At 44.5% G+C, this 19,091-nt stretch overlaps 1 protein-coding gene across 1 annotated transcript in view; it reads right to left on the reverse strand.

Annotated features, from left to right (window-relative positions):
- Positions 1-13,901, reverse strand: part of LOC137422297 (receptor-type tyrosine-protein phosphatase delta-like) — a 130,879-nt gene extending 116,978 nt beyond the window's left edge. Inside the window, exons 1-4 of the mRNA XM_078771586.1 lie at positions 13,764-13,901; positions 11,167-11,252; positions 9,135-9,248; positions 3,906-4,054 (exon numbers count right to left, since the gene is read on the reverse strand). Of these exons, the coding sequence (XP_078627712.1) occupies positions 3,906-4,054; positions 9,135-9,248; positions 11,167-11,252; positions 13,764-13,851 (437 nt within the window). The 5' untranslated portion in view covers positions 13,852-13,901. The remainder of the gene's footprint in view (positions 1-3,905; positions 4,055-9,134; positions 9,249-11,166; positions 11,253-13,763) is intronic.
- Positions 13,902-19,091: the final 5,190 nt, after the last annotated feature.

The raw sequence follows: 19,091 nt of genomic DNA on the forward strand, positions 1-19,091 counted from the left end.
TCATCCAATCGGATCAGGGGTCCAATTTCATGTCCACACTGTTCCAGCAAGTGGTACACCTGTTGGGGGTGGAACAAGTAAGATCCAGCGCCTACCATCCTGAGAGCCAAGGGGCCCTGGAAAGGTTTCACCAGACTTTAAAGAATATGATCCGAACGTATTGTTTGGAATGTGCCAAGGATTGGGATGAAGGGATACCCCTATTGTTGTTTGCGGCGAGGGAGTCCGTGCAGGATTCCTTGGGATTCAGTCCGTTTGAACTGGTGTTTGGACACGCAGTGCGGGGACCATTGAAATTGGTGAAAGAACAGTGGTTACTACAGGAGTCCCGGACACCGATGGTGGAGTATGTGTCCACAGTGAAACACCGATTGGCAAAGGCGTGTGAGGTGGCACGACGGAACTTGAGAAGGGCCCAGGGGAAAATGAAGGAGAGACATGACAAGACCTTGCAGATAAGGAATTTCAGTCCTCAGGACCGGGTGTTAGTATTGCTGCCCGTTCCAGGTCAGCCCCTCCAGGCTAGATATTTCGGTCCTTATGCAGTGGAGGAGAGGGTGAATGAGACAGACTACGTGGTGACCACTCCCGACCGACGAAAAAAGCGACAGTTGTGTCATGTCAACCGACTGAAGAAATATCATGAGAGGGAACCGGTGGAAGACGTAGTTCCTGTCTCACCGGTCGTACCGGTGAAAATGGACGGAAACGCCGGTGTGAAGTTTGATAACTTGGATGACCAGGCCTGCCCCAAATTGACGAACACCGAAGTGTTGAGTCATTTGGATGAGAAGTTAGGTCATTTAACAAGGGAACAGCAAGGACAACTGTCCAGCCTAATGTTCGAATTTAAACATTTGTTCACAGATGTACCTGGTCGTACGGACTTAGTATATCATGATATCGAGGTGGGGGAGGCCACTCCAGTGAAACAACACCCCTATCGGATGAACCCGGTGAAGATGGAGTATCTTCGGAAGGAGATGCAATATATGTTGGACAATGACATCATCGAACCAAGCAACAGTGAATGGAGCTCCCCATGTGTGTTGGTTCCGAAACCCGATGGCAGCTTGTACAGATTAAGGGTGTTGTACAGATTTAAAACGGGTGAATGCAGTGACCAAGACCGACTCCTATCCGCTCCCGAGGATTGACGACTGTATTGATCGAATAGGCCCAGCTAAATTTGTTACCAAATTTGACTTGCTGAAAGGGTTATTGGCAGATCCCTCTTACCGATAGAGCCAAAGAAATCTCAGCTTTGGTCACTCCGAATGGGTTATATCAGTACAAGGTCCTCCCTTTTGGGTTGAAGAACGGGCCGGCTACATTTCAACGACTGATTAATAGGCTCATTGCAGACCTGGAGGGGGTGGAGGCATATCTGGATGATGTAATCATCCACACCATGACGATGGAAGACCACATTAAGCAAATCCATGCATTTTTTCAGACGATGTCCGAGGCAGGTCTGACCATCAACTTAGCCAAGAGTGAGTTTGTAAGAGCACAGGTAGTGTTCCTCGGCCATGTAGTAGGGCAGGGTCAAGTACAACCAGTGACCGCCAAGGTAGAAGCTATCGATCGCTTCCAAGTCCCAAAGGGGAAGAAAGAGCTGATGAGATTCTTAGGTATGGCGGGGTGGTACCGGCGGTTCTGTAAGAATTTTTCGGATGTGGTAGCCCCTTTAACGAGTTTGTTGAGAAAGGAGACCCCATTCGTTTGGGATGGCAAATGTCAGGCGGCCTTTGCCCATGTCAAAGCGATACTAATGAGCTCTCCGGTCCTAACCGCTCCGGACATTCAAGCACCTTTCAAGTTGGCCGTAGATGCAAGCGATGTGGGGGCTGGAGCGGTCTTGTTACAGGAAGATGAGGATGGGGTGGACCACCCCGTGTGCTACTACTCCAAAAAGTTCAATAAACATCAGGCAAATTATGCCACCGTGGAGAAAGAGACCCTGGCTCTCCTGTTAGGGCTTCAACATTATGAGGTGTATTTAGGAATCACGTCCTTTCCCATAAAGGTCTTTACGGATCACAACCCCTTAACCTTCATTCAAAGAATGAAAAATAAAAATCAGAGGTTGATGAGATGGAGTTTGGCTTTGCAGGGGTTCAACTTGGAAATTGAACATGTACGGGGCCGGGACAATGTCGTGGCGGACGCTTTGTCCAGATTGAGTTAATCTGGGGGGGGTTGAGTTATCTGGTTTGTTTCTCCAAATTGGCCGGCAAAGAAAGTTTTCGCTGGGTTCAAACTTTCTTTCTTGAAGGGGGGGAGTGTTACATATTTATGTGAATGTATGTGAATTACCATTCAGGTCTTTGCTTATCCATGTTTAGTAGATTAAGGGTTGTTGTGGTTGGAGGGTCAGGAGCCCTTCTGAAAAGTGTCCGGAAACGGAAGTGACCGGAAACGGAAGAGGAAAAGACACGAGGAAGAAAGCGACGAGTAGTATTCTTCCTCGCCCCGCTCCGACAAAAGGTGGGATCGACCTTGCGCTGCGTGGAAAAGCGGCGTTCCGAAGCCCGTCTGGCGAGAGGAATTACCGGGACGTGTACCTGCCCGGTGGAGACGTCAAGTTGACGTGGGGCCGTGCATCAACCCCGCGTCTGGCACCGTTCGCGGCACCGTCTAAACAGACGCGTGCGGGTCGCACCTTGGGGCCTAACGCGCCTTGCAAGCGGCGTGGGGCTTTTGGCTTGCTCTACCGTACCCGCTTCGCGTGGCCACGAGGGGCTGCAGCCACGGTGCCTGGTACGATACCTGCCCGGTGGAAAAACGTCCACCCGGGGTTCGTTCAACCGCCCGAGTGCGGCGACGCCGACCAGTATCTTGGTCAGGAGGGGCCCAGAGACATTGTGAGGAGCAGAGACCAAAAGGGGGTCGTGAGTACCGAAGTGAACACACATATATAAGATGGCCATCTTAATCATATAGGGGATTGAGTGTGGATTGGGAATTGTTGATGGTGGTTTGCTATTGATTGCTCGGGGAAAATCTCCGTGGTTGTATCATTGAAATTGTATGGTGTCATTACCATTGAAATATATCCTTGAACATCAGTTTTCTCTTGGGTGGAATTCATATGGATTGCGTGGCGAAAGCGCATATATAATACAACTTTCTGGCGAAGTTCCTCTCACGGTCCGGGGGTCACCGAGACCAGGTATTCACCGAGGGGACCACGTAACAATACCTTAAATATAAAAAACACAGTGCTGCACATGTATCATACCTTAAATATCAAAAACACAGTGCTGCACATGTATCATCCCTTAAATATCAAAAACACAGTGCTACACATGTATCATACCTTAAATATCAAAAACACAGTGCTGCACATGCATCATACCTTAAATATCAAAAACACAGTGCTGCACATTTATCATACCTTAAATATCAAAAACACAGTGCTGCACATGTATCATACCTTAAATATCAAAAACAAGGTGCTGCACATGTATCATACCTTAAATATCAAAAACAGTGCTACACATGTATCATACCTTAAATATAAAAAACACAGTGCTGCACATGTATCATACCTTAAATATCAAAAACAAGGTGCTGCACATGTATCATACCTTAAATATCAAAAACACAGTGCTGCACATGTATCATACCTTAAATATCAAAAACACAGTGCTACATATGTATCATACCTTAAATATCAAAAACGCAGTGCTGCACATGTATCATACCTTAGATATCAAAAACATAAAACTACACATGTATCATAGCTTAAATATCAAAAACACAGTACTATACATGCATCATACCTTCAATATCAAAAACACAGTGCTACACATGTAACATACCTTAAATATAAAAAACAAGGTGCTGCACATGTATCATACCTTAAATATCAAAAACACAGTGCTACACATGTATCATACCTTAAAGCAGAGATTTGTTTTGTTGGTGGTTCGAAGTTTAGGGTGACAATGCCATCCAAGTCAATACTCCAAGGGTCAAAGGTTGGAGGGTGAGGCAAGAGGTCTGGGGCAGTTTGAAAACCAAGTCGTTGTTCAACTCCACCAACAACCTGAGGAGAAAACGAGCAATTCTACATATTACAGAAGCCAAAACAAACTACCATCCTCCACTATATACAAAGCGGAAGCATCGTCCAGTGCCCTGCATCAATGATCGAACAGAATATCCATTGGTACAATGACTTAGCCAATGTGAAATGGGAAGTGAATGGACGTGAAGTCAAATGGCAAGCATGAAAATGATTTGCTCAAAAAAACACACAACTTGGTATTACATAATAGATGATGATGATGATCAAGGAATTAGTTGATTCCAATTGAATTATATATTTTGAATTTTGAATTTGCCTGTCTGGCAGTTAAACAGCCGATTAGTCTGTGAGACACCACACATGTCCACAACATCCAATTGTTTAGTTAGTTGTGCGCGTTTAAACAGCACATTAGTCTCTGAAACACCACGCATGTCCACAACATCCAATTGTTTAGTTAGTTGTGTGCGTCTAAACAGCCGATTAGTCTGTGAAACACCACACATATCCACAACATCCAATTGTTTAGTTAGTTGTGTGCGTCTAAACAGCCGATTAGTCTGTGAAACACCACACATATCCACAACATCCAATTGTTTAGTTAGTTGTGTGCGTCTAAACAGCCGATTTGTCTGTGAAACACCACACATGTCTTCAACATCCAATTGTTTAGTTAGTTGTGTGCGTCTAAACAGCCGATTAGTCTGTGAAACACCACACATGTCTCCAACATCCAATTATTTAGTTAGTTGTGCGCGTCTAAAACAGCCGATTAGTCTGTGAAACACCACACATGTCTACAACATCGAATTATTTAGTTAGTTGTGCACGTCTAAACAGCCGATTAGTCTGTGAAACACCACGCATATCCACAACATCCAATTGTTTAGTTACTTGTGTGCGTCTAAACAGCCGATTAGTCTGTGAAACACCACACATATCCACAACATCCAATTGTTTAGTTAGTTGTGTGCGTCTAAACAGCCGATTAGTCTGTGAAACACCACACATATCCACAACATCCAATTGTTTAGTTAGTTGTGTGCGTCTAAACAGCCGATTAGTCTGTGAAACACCACACATATCCACAACATCCAATTGTTTAGTTAGTTGTGTGCGTCTAAACAGCCGATTAGTCTGTGAAACACCACACATATCCACAACATCCAATTGTTTAGTTAGTTGTGTGCGTCTAAACAGCCGATTAGTCTGTGAAACACCACACATATCCACAACATCCAATTGTTTAGTTAGTTGTGCACGTCTAAACAGCCAATTCGTCTGGGAAACACCACACATGTCTCCAACATCCAATTGTTTAGTTAGTTGTGCACGTCTAAACAGCTGATTAGTCTGTGAAACACCACACATATCCACAACATCCAATTGTTTAGTTAGTTGTGCGCGTCTAAACAGCAGATTAGTCTGTGAAACACCACACATGTCTCTAACATCCAATTGTTTAGTTAGTTATGCACGTCTAAACAGCCGATTAGTCTGTGAAACACCACACATGTCTACAACATCGAATTATTTAGTTAGTTGTGCACGTCTAAACAGCTGATTAGTTTGTGAAACACCACACATATCCACAACATCCAATTATTTAGTTAGTTGTGCACGTCTAAACAGCTGATTAGTCTGTGAAACACCACACATATCCACAACATCCAATTGTTTAGTTAGTTGTGCACGTCTAAACAGCTGATTAGTCTGTGAAACACCACACATATCCACAACATCCAATTGTTTAGTTAGTTGTGCGCGTCTAAACAGCAGATTAGTCTGTGAAACACCACACATGTCTACAACATCGAATTATTACCTTCGCAAAAGCGGAAGGTTATGTTTTGATCGCTGTGTATTTATTTGTATGTCTGTGTGTGTGTGTGTGTATGTTATTCGCATAACTCAAAAAGTATTCAACCGATTCGCATGAAATTTGGTGGGATGATAGGTTATTATCCGGGAACCATTTGATTAGATTTTGGAATCGATCGGGTCAAAGGTCAAGGTCAAGGTCATGAAAAGGTCAAAATCGTCTTTTTACCATAGCGCGGTCAATTTGTGTCCAATTTGTATGAAACTAATGCCAAAATGCTTTGCTACACAGATCTTGTAGTCTTTTATTTTGGCAACAAAAGTAGCTGCGGCGAAGGTATGCGCTCTACCGAGTGCCCGTTCTAGTTTAGTTAGTTGTGCACGTCTAAACAGCTGATTAGTCTGTGAAACACCACACATATCCACAACATCCAATTGTTTAGTTAGTTGTGCGCGTCTAAACAGCAGATTAGTCTGTGAAACACCACACATGTCTACAACATCGAATTATTTAGTTAGTTGTGCACGTCTAAACAGCTGATTAGTCTGTGAAACACCACACATATCCACAACATCCAATTGTTTAGTTAGTTGTGCGCGTCTAAACAGCAGATTAGTCTGTGAAACATCACACATGTCTCTAACATCCATCCAACTGAAAAGATGAACTTCCATAGAATCACAGCACCAAGGACAATTGTTGGAGGGGATGTTTTCTCCTCATCGTTGGTAGATGTAGATCACACCCGCCATACAACAACAACAACAACATGCATTTTAAGGCCATGTTCCCTGCTAGAGCGGGGGTTAGCCTTGCGGTCCCCATGACAATCTTCTCCATTTTGCCCTATTTTCTGCATCTCTCCTTGTTAACCCCCTTGCCCGCATTTCTTCTTCCACCATCTTTAGCCAAGTCTTTCTCGGTCTTCCCCGTCCTCTACTTCCTTCTACATTAACTTCCATCACTCTTCTCAACCAGTCACTTTCATCCTTCCTCAATACATGACCAAACCATCTCAACCTGTTCCTCTTCACAGCATCAATCACAGGCAATATTCCCATCATCTTTCGCAATTCATCATTTGTCTTCCTCTCTCTCTCAACGATACTCCGCACATCCATCGAACCATTCGCATTTCCACCCTTTCCAGCCTTCGTTGCTGCTCTACGTTCATTACCCATGTCTCGCTCCCATAAATCATAACACTTCTCACACATGCAGCATACACCTTTCCCTTCAGCTTCAGCGACACTCTCCTCCTCATCAGCACGCCACTCAGTTCCCGAAACTTCTTCCATGCACATCTCACTCGAGCAACCGTTGCCGAGTCTGATCCACCTTCTCCATTCAGCATGTCTCCGAGGTAGCAAAATGTTTTCACACCTTCCAGCTTCACGCCGTCTCCAAGATCCAACTCAACATTTCCTCCATCTGCAGCTCCCTCTGTGCACACCTTACATTTGAATGTAGCTGCCACACTGGTTAATGACCCTCTCAGACCACTACATTTTTGATGAACCCACTCAGCACACATTGTACATTGAATGGAGTTCACTCCGACACCCTTCCTGCACAAAGCACACGGCCACTTCCCAGTTCTTTCCACCTCACCACATGCTTTACCACTTGCCATCACCTTTGTCTTTCCGATATTCACCTTCAGACCTTTTGTCTCCATACATTCCTTCCACTTGTTCATCTTTTCCTTCAGTCCATCCATACTTTCCGCAATCAACACCAGATCATCTGCACACAACAACTCCCACGGTAAACCCTCCTTTACGGTCTGAGCCAGCACCTCCATCACAGCTACAAATAGTAGTGGACTTAGTACCGACCCCTGATGCACTCCCACCTTCACCTCAAACTCACCACTGTTCCCGTCCTTCGTCCTTACAGCTGTGCGTGCTCTTTTGTACATTGCCATCACTACTCTGATCAACCATTCCTCCACTCCTAACTTCCTCAATGCCCATGTCAATACTTTGCGTGGAACCCTATCGAATGCCCGCATACCATCCCCCATACCCGCCATACGATGGCATAATTTGATGGAGACCGCTAATGTCCAAGGGACGGGGCGTGTGGCCTGTCTGCCAGGATCCAGATACAGGTGTGACAAGCTGAAAGGGAACTTCATCGGCAAAAATGGCGTGTGTAGCCTGGGTGCGTGTGACCGAGGACCGTGTGGCAAACAAACAGGGAACATCATCGCCAAAGACATGGTTGAAGTCAAATTTTACATTACTAGGGCATTGCCCGTACGTGGGTGCCCGTTCCTTGCCAAAAAAAAAAAAAAACGCTACCCGTACGCTCTACCCCGCCCGTACGCCCGTAAACAAAAAAAACAACGCTCTTCGCTTCCGCCCTTCGCTCTGACTGAATTGGGAGAAATAATGCGCATAAGAAATCGAATTACGTACCGTAATGGCGGTCAGCTCGTAACGCGCTCAGCTCCGCTCGTCTCACATCGGCCACGCCTACGCAACAAAGCGTTCTGTGATTGGCTGCCGGAAAGCGTGCTGCCGGACAGTCTTCACTGTCCGGAAGTTCGCAAATCGCAGTTACGATGAATCGTTTTAATTTAATCGCAGTTTGAATTCGTTTTAAAACATAGTTTAACGGCAACATAGTTTTCCAACGTGAAATAAATGAATACGCTGTCAAATGTGCCGTCCGAGGCAGAGTCTGATCGCCACGTTCGGCACACGTGATAGCTCGCTGCTCTCTGATTGGTTGAATCGTTTTTTGGACATAGCTCGGTAAGTAATTGTCCGATTAATATGAAACCTTGAAAAGGCACATCCTCGGGTCCCCAGCAATATACCTGGCAAGTTTAAAGTATATCGGACCCGTGGTTGTCGAGAAACAGCGGTCACAGACACACAGACACACAGACACACAGACACACAGAGATTACTGGAATTATAGATAGATGCGGAATTTCCGCAGTTACCTGCAGTTTTACATTATGCGGTTGAAGTCAAGTCAAATATTGCAACAATCCATTAATAATTCGTTATAAACATAGAGGAAATGAATATCACATTGAACTCGACCAATTATTTTGTTTTGGGTCAGCAGTTACATCTGACCAAGCACTAGTCAGTTTTGTACATGTTCCATTGACCTCTTCCTGGCCGTCACATTGCAGAAGGATGACTTAAAAAAGAAAAAGAGGATATACTGTACACTGTTAGGAAAAACAGGACACAAGATAAACAAGTTACAGTGGCGTTGGAATGAGGAGAGCCAAAATGGGAATGAAAACAATACCGGAGGGCTTGGAGTGAGGAGGAGGTCATAACTTCTGGATGGTTGGAGGTTAGAAATGAGGAAAAGGGAAGAGAAAGCAGGGATAATCTGAGGACGACGATTACAGCAGAGAATCTGAAACAGGGAAGAGGGGAAAGAGGGAAATACAAGAGAGAAAAATGTTTAACTTCAGTATTAACTTACTCTCAGTACTTCAGTGTTATTAACTTCAGTCTCGGGAGCAAGTGGGACTGCAGTCCACACGCGCCTCGTCTCCAGTCCTTGATAGGTTTCGTCGCTCTGCTTGCACCACCAGTCCTCTCTGCACTGCACCTCCATCCTGTCCTTACCTTCATCACCAGGGTAGTGGTTTGTGGGATCGCCATCAGCGGAACCAAGCGATCTACCTCAATATACATTGTTGTCTCGGATCTGGAATCTGTATATACCAGCGAGGGTCGTACCTGCTCACCTGTTGCTCGTCCTGTCTCTCTGATCATCGTACCTGCTCGTCTTTTCCTCGTCCTGCCTCCCTGATCATCGTACCTGCTCGTCTTTTCCTCGTCCTGCCTCCCTGATCATCGTACCTGCTCGTCTGTTCCTCGTACTGCCTCCCTGATCATCGTACCTGCTCGTCTTTTCCTCGTCCTGCCTCCCTGATCATCGTACCTGCTCGTCTGTTCCTCGTACTGCCTCCCTGATCATCGTACCTGCTCGTATTTTCCTCATACTGTCTCCCTGATCATCGTACCTCCTCGTCTGTTCCTCATACTACCTCCTTGATCATCGTACCTGCTCGTCTTTTCCCCATACTGCCTCCCTGATCATCGTACCTGCTCGTCTTTTCTTCATACTGCCTCCCTGATCATCGTACCTGCTCGTCTTTTCCTCGTCCTGCCTCCCTGATCATCGTACCTGCTCGTCTTTTCCTCATACTGCCTCCCTGATTATCGTACCTTCGTAATGATAATCCAGCGTGTTTCCAATGCAAGGCACGTTTGAGTAGGCCAAAACAAAATGGCGGCTTAAGAACCCAGTGAAGTGCAGTGGGACGGTTGGGGCATCGGGTTATGAGCACCTCATTAATTAATCTTCAAAAAGGGTGTTATAACACCCCCAAACACCCAGTTTTCATCCGAGGTTTTTTATCCTTTTTTAAAGAGACCTCCGTTTCCTTTGCGTGCCATAAAGAGATAACACCGCCAGTTTTGGGTAAATGCCTCGGAGTTAAAGCTCGGTCAGCCATCTGTCACCCAGGGGTCTTAACCCCGAGGACACGACAATATTGAATCAGGAAGCTGAGTGTCATGCTTTCCTTCTTACTCATTGGTCTTGGAATTTTTTTCTAGTCTTGCTCCTCCTGCCTTCTCACCTCTGCCAAGCTTATGCTCCTACAGGTCACACAAGTTGTCAGGAAAGCCTTTCCTCGTTTCCTTTACAAGTTTAACCTCAACACTCACCTCCGTTATTTCGTAGCCCTGTTTTCTCGACTGTGGAAATATATTCCCAAGTCACTTGTCTTCAGCACTTCCTGAAATCATTTCAAGTCTGCTACCCACTCCCATCTCATAGTCTCTCCCATTCCACTACCGAGATCCAAACTATGTTCACTGAGACTCTGTTCCCACCCTTCTCTTGGAATTCCTCTCCATGTACTTTGGTCATGCATCTTTTGGTTGTCATCTACTGTTTTCCCTTTGGTCCATTTTGTCTGTTGATTAATTACCCCTTTGTTTTCCTGCTCTTGCATGAGCCTCCACATCTGTATTAAAAAGTATATATATTCAATGATTCACCTTGATGAAGAAACCAACTGGATTGATCAAATCAAAACTCATCTGAACACTTGGATGCTACCACAGGTGAGGGTGTACATGCCTGTTTTGTTGTGCGTTTCACAGTCAAGCATCAAGTTCAACTATATTAGACTGCCAAAGTACAAGAACCTCTGTCAGTCACCCTCCCCAAATTTTGTCCACAATTCCCATTGCCCAAGCTAACTATCAACCCTTTTGTAATCTACATAAGAAGAATAAAACAAGAGGATAAATACCCTGAGAGGAAAGGCTGCTGCTGGATGCCAGGTGACCCACACAGAAGACTTGGTAACGTACACGATAGAGAAAGACTGAGCATAATCTAAAGAAATTTAAATCAAGGGGAGAAAGGGAAGCAAAGACAGAAGTCAGATTTTTTTTTTTACATAAAAGAGAAATTATCAGCTGTAAAAACACACAAACATGCAATGACAAAATGATGTCCAAAATGTATAAGCACAAGACTTAAGATAATGCCAGCTAAACATGTTTCCTTTTGAATAGAACCATAATTTGACATCCAAATCAGCTTTCCAGCACAAGTACAACCTGGTACAGTATATGATCCTCTGAGGTTTCCAGTGCCACGCAAAAGGTCAAAAGTTAAATGACCTCTATCTCAGGAAACAACTTTGGATGCTACAATTTGGACTGTTGGGGCGCTGTTATGGCAGGGTACAAAAACAACAAGGTTTCTATTGGTATAAACAATTATTAACAATAAATATTCCATTGGTATAAACAATTCTCCCAATTAGGACAGCGCCTGATCTTGCATCATGGGATACGGTACTATCCCATAAGGATGGAATGGAAAAAGATGGCCATCTATTCAAATGTGTACAAAATGATACACTTAAAAAATACTTGAGAGTGAAGTCATAAGCATTTAAAAGCTATACCTTTCATTCTCAAACGTTTTCAGAATTAACACGAATGAAAAATATGCCACAATACAACGTCAAATACAAAATCAAGAGATTGCAAAATCGCTGATTTGTTCATCCACAGAATTGTTGGCAAATGTCATCTGGTCGAGCACAATAATGGCTGAAGCAATTACAATGATTCCAATGGAAGGAAGTGACATTCTCTCTTGATTTCTCAACTAGAGAGTTGCTTATTGGAGCACATACCCGCAACTAACTACAAACTTGCTCATTAGAGCACAAATAGTCAAATATATACTTGGTTATTTGAGCACAAACCCTTAGGAGAGTCGATCATTAGAGCACAAATCCCCAAATAACTACAACCTTTATTATCAGAACACAATCCCTTTACTATAAACTGGCTCATTTGAGCACAACTACTCAACTACCAAAAAACCTGTTCATGAGAGGAAAACTCAACTAACAAGAAACTTGTTCATTAGAGGAAAACTCAACCAACAAGAAACTTGTTCATTGGAGGAAAACTCAACTAACAAGAAACTTGTTCATTAAAGGAAAACTCAACCAACAAGAAACTTGTTCATTGGAGGAAAACTCAACCAACAAGAAACTTGTTCATTGGAGGAACAGTCAACTAACAAGAAACTTGTTCATTGGAGGAAAACTCAACCAACAAGAAACTTGTTCATTGGAGGAAAACTCAACCAACAAGAAACTTGTTCATTGGAGGAACAGTCAACTAACAAGAAACTTGTTCATTGGAGGAAAACTCAACTAACAAGAAACTTGTTCATTGGAGGAACAGTCAACTAACAAGAAACTTGTTCATTGGAGGAACAGTCAACTAACAAGAAACTTGTTTATTAGAGGAACAGTCAACTAACAAGAAACTTGTTCATTGGAGGAACAGTCAACTAACAAGAAACTTGTTTATTAGAGGAACAGTCAACTAACAAGAAACTTGTTCATTGGAGGAAAACTCAACTAACAAGAAACTTGTTCATTGGAGGAACAGTCAACTAACAAGAAACTTGTTCATTGGAGGAAAACTCAACCAACAAGAAACTTGTTCATTGGAGGAACAGTCAACTAACAAGAAACTTGTTTATTAGAGCAGGATCTCCCCTCTCCCCACCCATTCCCCCTACTCAAAATTCCCCCAACATATTTATTAGAGCAGGCTCATTAGAGAATAACTCAGAAATTAACTAGAAAATTAGTACACAAACCCCCATCTAACATCTAACTTGCTCAAACGGTAAATGACGAACCCTTAGTTACAGTAAGATTTATGTCGTCATTTAAATTACAATGCATTGAAATTGACCTTTACTTGTGTGCCTGACCTTTGACCAAAGCAGACCAAAATACTAATGTTTCATCTTTGGTAAAGGCCAAATCCACCATGGTCTCTATTCCATCTCGTGAAACCCACCCATGTGTGGAGACAGCAGCCAACAACAGCAATTTGCATGCACACACACTAACACACTAACACACTAACACACACACACACACACACACACACACACACACACACACACACACACACACACACACACACACACACACACACACACACACACACACCTCAGTTTTTTTTTTTAAATTAACTTATTTAGTTTTGCAGAGAGCCTTGTGGCTTTGGAAACTGGATTCATGGAAAGCTGTCCAAGTCAGATGAGACAGTAGTATTTTGCTGTTTTGGGTTCTGCCGTTTTCTTGTGTTATCTGGCGATGTTCGGGAATTGAAGACGGCAAGTTAACAGGTTACCCGTCTGTTTTACAAGTCAATCCAAAATGGAATTCCAAACACGATTAAAGCAGTGTCCATTTTAACTCCATTCTAAACTCGTAAAAAGAGAAGCAACGCACCCAGTTCTCAGTAGTTACAGGAAAACTCGGCATGACATGGAGAAGCTCGATTAGGTGATATTTACCAGGAGAAGGCGAGCGCACAGATAAGCGGGCACTGCAGGAGCTTGAAGATGTCGGTGAAGTGGAGCACAAACGAAGAACGTATTCCATGTCTGGGATCAAATTCTCAAGTACAAAAGTAGATCCACCCGGGATATGAATGGGAGTCTACGGAGATGTGGAGCATGTAAGTAATAGTAAGAGTGGATAGAAAGAAAGAAACTAAATACCCCAAAAAATCGAGGTAAAAACAGACAGAAAAACAAAAGAGGAATTAAGTGTTAAACAACACCAACAGGCTGTACTTGCACGTTGAGACCGATTACTGTTCAGTATCATTGCACACAGATCACATTTAGAGTATAACAGCTAATGATGAAGTTTATGGTTAATTTGATTACTGTATTGTACTGTAATTTATTTTAAACTCTCCAAATTTAACATTTCTTCTGAAATATAATAATATTTATATACCCAAAACACCCCAAAAGACCTGGAAGACCCTAAAGACCCAAAATACCCCAAAGACCCTTAAATACCCTTTATACCCAAAAGACCCAAAAATACCTTGAATAACCAAAATGCCCCAAAGACCATTAAAGGCCCAGAAGAACCAAAAGACCCTTAAGACCTAAAAGCCCCTGAAGACACCAACAACAACACAACATGCATTTTAAGGCCATTTTCCCTGCTAGAGCGGGGGTTAGCCTTGCGGTTCCCCATGACAATCTTCTCAATTTTGCCCTATTTTCTGCATCTCTCCTTGTTAACCCCCTTGCCCGCATTTCTTCTTCCACCATCGTTAGCCAAGTCTTTCTCGGTCTTCCCCGTCCTCTACGTCCTTCGACATTCATTTCCATCACTCTTCTCAACCAGTCACTTTCATCCTTCCTCAACACATGACCAAACCATCTCAACCTGTTCCTCTTCACAGCATCAATCACAGGCTCTATTCCCATCATCTTTCGCAATTCATCATTTGTCTTCCTCTCTCTCAACGATACTCCGCACATCCACCGAACCATTCGCATTTCCACCCTTTCCAGCCTTCGTTGCTGCTCTACGTTCATGACCCATGTCTCGCTCCCATAAATCATAACACTTCTCACACATGCAGCATACACCTTTCCCTGCAGCTTCAACGACACTCCCCTCCTCATCAGCATGCCACTCAGTTCCCGAAACTTCTTCCATGCACATCTCACTCGAGCAACCGTTGCCGAGTCTGATCCACCTTCTCCATTCAGCATGTCTCTGAGGTAGCAAAATGTTTTCACACCTTCCAGCTTCATGCCGTCTCCAAGATCCAACTCAACATTTCCTCCATCTGCAGCTCCCTCTGTGCACACCTCACATTTGAATGTAGCTGCCACACTGGTTAATGACCCTCTCAGACCACTACATTTTTGATGAACCAACTCAGCGCACATTGTACATTGAATGGAGTTCACTCCGACACCCTTCCTGCACACAGCACATGGCCACTTCCAAGTTATTTCCACCTCACCACATGTTTTACCACTTGCCATCACCTTCGTCTTTCCTATATTCACCGTCAGACCTTTTGTCTCCATACATTCCTTCCACTTGTTCATCTTTTCCTTCAGTCCATCCATACTTTCCGCAATCAACACCAGATAATCTGCATACAACAACTCCCACGGTAAACCCTCCTTCACGTTCTGAGCCAGCACCTCCATCACAGCTAAGCACCTCCATCACAGAAGTGACAAATAGTAGTGGACTTAGTACCGACCCCTGATGCACTCCCACCTTCACCTCAAACTCACCACTGTTCCCGTCCTTCGTCCTTACAGCTGTGCGCGCTCTTTTGTAAATTGCATCACTACTCTGATCAACCATTCCTCCACTCCTAACTTCCTCAATGCCCATGTCAATACTTCGCGTGGAACCCTATCGAATGCTTTCTCCAGATCAACAAACCCAAGAAACAACTTCTTCCTCTTCTCCATGTACTTCTCCTGCAACTGCCTCACAATAAAAAGCGCGTCTGTCGTTCCTCTTCCTGGCATAAATCCAAACTGCATTTCGTCGATCTTCACTTTCTTCCTTATCCTCCTCTCCAACACCCTTTCCAATACCTTCATTCCATGCTCCAATAATTTTATCGCTCGGTACGAGCCACACTCCCGAGGGTCACCTTTCCCCTTGTATAGAGGGACGAGGGTACTCAGTTCCCAATCCACTGGAATGCGGCCTTCTTTCACCGCCAGATTACAGATCTGTCATTCTCTTCACACCCCAACTTCCTGCTGCCTTCAACATATCTCCCACAACTCCCGTCGGCCCTCCTGCTTTTCTACTCTTCATTGCTTTTATGGCTTCCTCAACTTCCTTCTCAGTTATCTTCTCTGCCGGTCCTAAAACTGGGTTACTCTCTATGTTGCCATCCCATTCATTCTCTGTATTCAACAGCATTTCCATACATCTTTTCCATCTTCCTTTAATTCCATCTGGGTCCACAACGATTTGTCCCACTTCATCCTTCAAACAACTCACTCCCATCACATCACACCTCTCTTTCGCGATCTGCTTTGCAATCCTGAATACCGCTCTCTGACCCTCTTCCGAATCCAAGCGTTCTCCTAACATTTTCCTACATGCCTCCTGCGCCTTTGCTACCTCTTTCTTTGCAGCCTTCTTGGCTGCCTTATAACTTTCATGCTCTGCTTTTTCTGCTCCCGTACCCTTCGCCTTCTGCCACTCCTTGAACTTCTTCCTCTTCTCGTCAATCCTCTTTCCAACTTCATCATCCCACCACCATGTTTCCAAGTGCCTCGGTGGTCCTTTTATCCATCCACATACCTCACCAACGGCTCCCAACAGACTATCTTTCATTGACATCCAACCACTTTCAAGCTCAACCGCATCATCCTCTGCCCTACTCAGCCTCTCTTTTAATGCCTCCCTTACTGTCACCTCTTTCAACCTCCACACCTTCATTCTCGGTTGGTACTTCACCCGCCGAGCTCTCCTCGCACCTTTCACCCTGATGTCGCAGACAACCAAGTGGTGCTGTGAAACAGCCTCCTCCCCCGGGATCACCTTTGTGTCCCGGAGGTGCCCCCTATCTCGCCTACGCACCATCAGGTAGTCAACGGTTGTCATCGACCCACCTGACGTGTATGTAACAAGCTTATTATCCCCTTTCTGGAACTGAGTATTACAAATCAACAAATCAGCTCCATCAGCAAACTCCAAAATCCTTTCACCTTCTCCATTTCTCACACCATATCCGTAACCCCCATGAACTCCCTCAAAACCGTCCATACTCCTTCCCACATGTCCATTTAGGTCTCCTCTGAAGACACCGAAGACCCAAAATACCCCAAAGACTCCAAAGACCCTGAAGACCCAAAACACCCCAAAGACCTAAAATATCCTTAAAGGCCCAGACGATCCAAACGACTCTGAAGACCCAAATGGCCCTGAAGACCCAAAACATAATGAAGACCCAATAGACCCTGAAGACCCAAAAATACCCCAAAGCCCCAAAAGACACCAAAGACCCAAAAGACCTGGAAGACCCAAAAGACCCTGAAGACCTAAAATACCCCAAAGACCCTTTATACCCAAAAGACCCTTAAATACCCTGAACAACCAAAATGCCCCAAAGACCCTTAAAGACCCAGAGGAACCAAAAGACCCTTAAGACCTAAAAGCCCCTGAAGACACCAAAGACCCAAAAGACCCCAAAGACCCAAAACACCCCAAAGACACAAAATATCCTTAAAGGCCCAGACGATCCAAACGACTCTGAAAACCCAAATGGCCCTGAAGACCCAAAATACAATGAAGACCAAAAAGACCCTGAAGATCCAAAAGACACCGAAATGGTCAAAGATGCCTATCCCTCTGAAACGATGTGTGGTGAGGCGCACGGACCGAGTCACGCTAGTCATAATAATAACTGAAAGTGGAGAAAATATTGACATGGTGAATGAAAATGAATTAAATCAGTGACAAGATTGAGCATTTACTTATGATGGCCGTTTGGTCATGTGAGAAATTGAGCCAATCGCGGTATGTGGGGAAATTGGCAGCACAATGCACTGGTCATCACCTGACTTTTGACTGTCAACGAAAGCATTATGAATGACTTTGAAATGATACGATGACGGTGGGCAAAACTGCCTTGAACCATTATGTGCAAATCACACACGAAGAAAAACGGTTTTGGCTTCGGCATTGACTCAACAAAACTAGAGCACAGTCTCGCCTCACGCACTCATTCTGAACAAATTTCACCATTGTTAACTGAACACGCTATGATTTATCATTGGGTCGCCACTCCTCTCCGTCCCTCTGCTGGCCGTTGGGGAATTCACCCTCTTCCACCCGTCACCCTCTTCGTCAACTAGACTCTCATCTACCAGATGTGCAGAGCCATCTGCCATTTAAACCGCATGGCTGCGGACCGTTACCCTGGTAAGGGGAGCTGACAGGTACTACACCTTGCCCACAGGTGACCCGGGGTTATGCAAGGCAGGGGCATCCATCTCCCTGAGGTATCAGAAGACACCCGCATACCCAATGATTATAGCCTACTGCTATTCTGGCCCATATACCTGTATCATCCATGCACCCTATTACGTCACATACATTGCCATTATTCATAGCTTTATTGATTAATTATTGATTAATTATTAGGATATGTAACGACCACTTTTGTGCACATGAAAGCTAAATTGCTTAAATTAAGATGAATATGAAAAACAATTCAAACTATATTCCCCATGGCATATTGTCGTGTCCCCGGGGTTAAGACCCCAAGAGGACGAATGACCGAAACGAGCTTTAACTCCGAGGCGTATACCCAACTTGGCGGTAGTGACACGCGCGGAAGGTTTGAGGCCTTATCTGATCGGAACACACGCAGGGGATAATCCGAACCCACAAACACAAAGACAAACCAGGACAAGAAAAGTAAAATTCAACAAATAATGATTTAATGAAAATAAATGCAAACAATTTAAATGAATGTGAGGAAAAACTAAAACTCCGAGTTTGAGGATCCTCCACGCCGACTCATACACAGACAATGGAATGATAAGATAAAATAAATCATGGCCTTTTGTAGAGTGCCGGCACTTGTCTTTCTCAATGAGGTTGTGGAATGAAATGGCGGTTCAAGGTGGCCTGGAACCGCTCCAACAATGGCGCGTAGTCGCTCTCCGCAGTGCCACGTACGTGAGGCAATCCGGGCGGCACTCCTCCTTCGCTCCCCACTCGGTCCGAAGCGCCAAGAGCCCCATGAATGTCGCCGCCACCTTCTTCTCACGGTCAAACCGGCCACGAAGGCTAACACTGCTCTTCCTCAGCACCAGCGC

The sequence above is a fragment of the Myxine glutinosa genome, chromosome 2 (genome assembly GCF_964187855.1).
Source record: "Myxine glutinosa chromosome 2, kmMyxGlut1.1, whole genome shotgun sequence".
Taxonomy (NCBI): Eukaryota; Metazoa; Chordata; class Myxini; order Myxiniformes; family Myxinidae; genus Myxine; species Myxine glutinosa.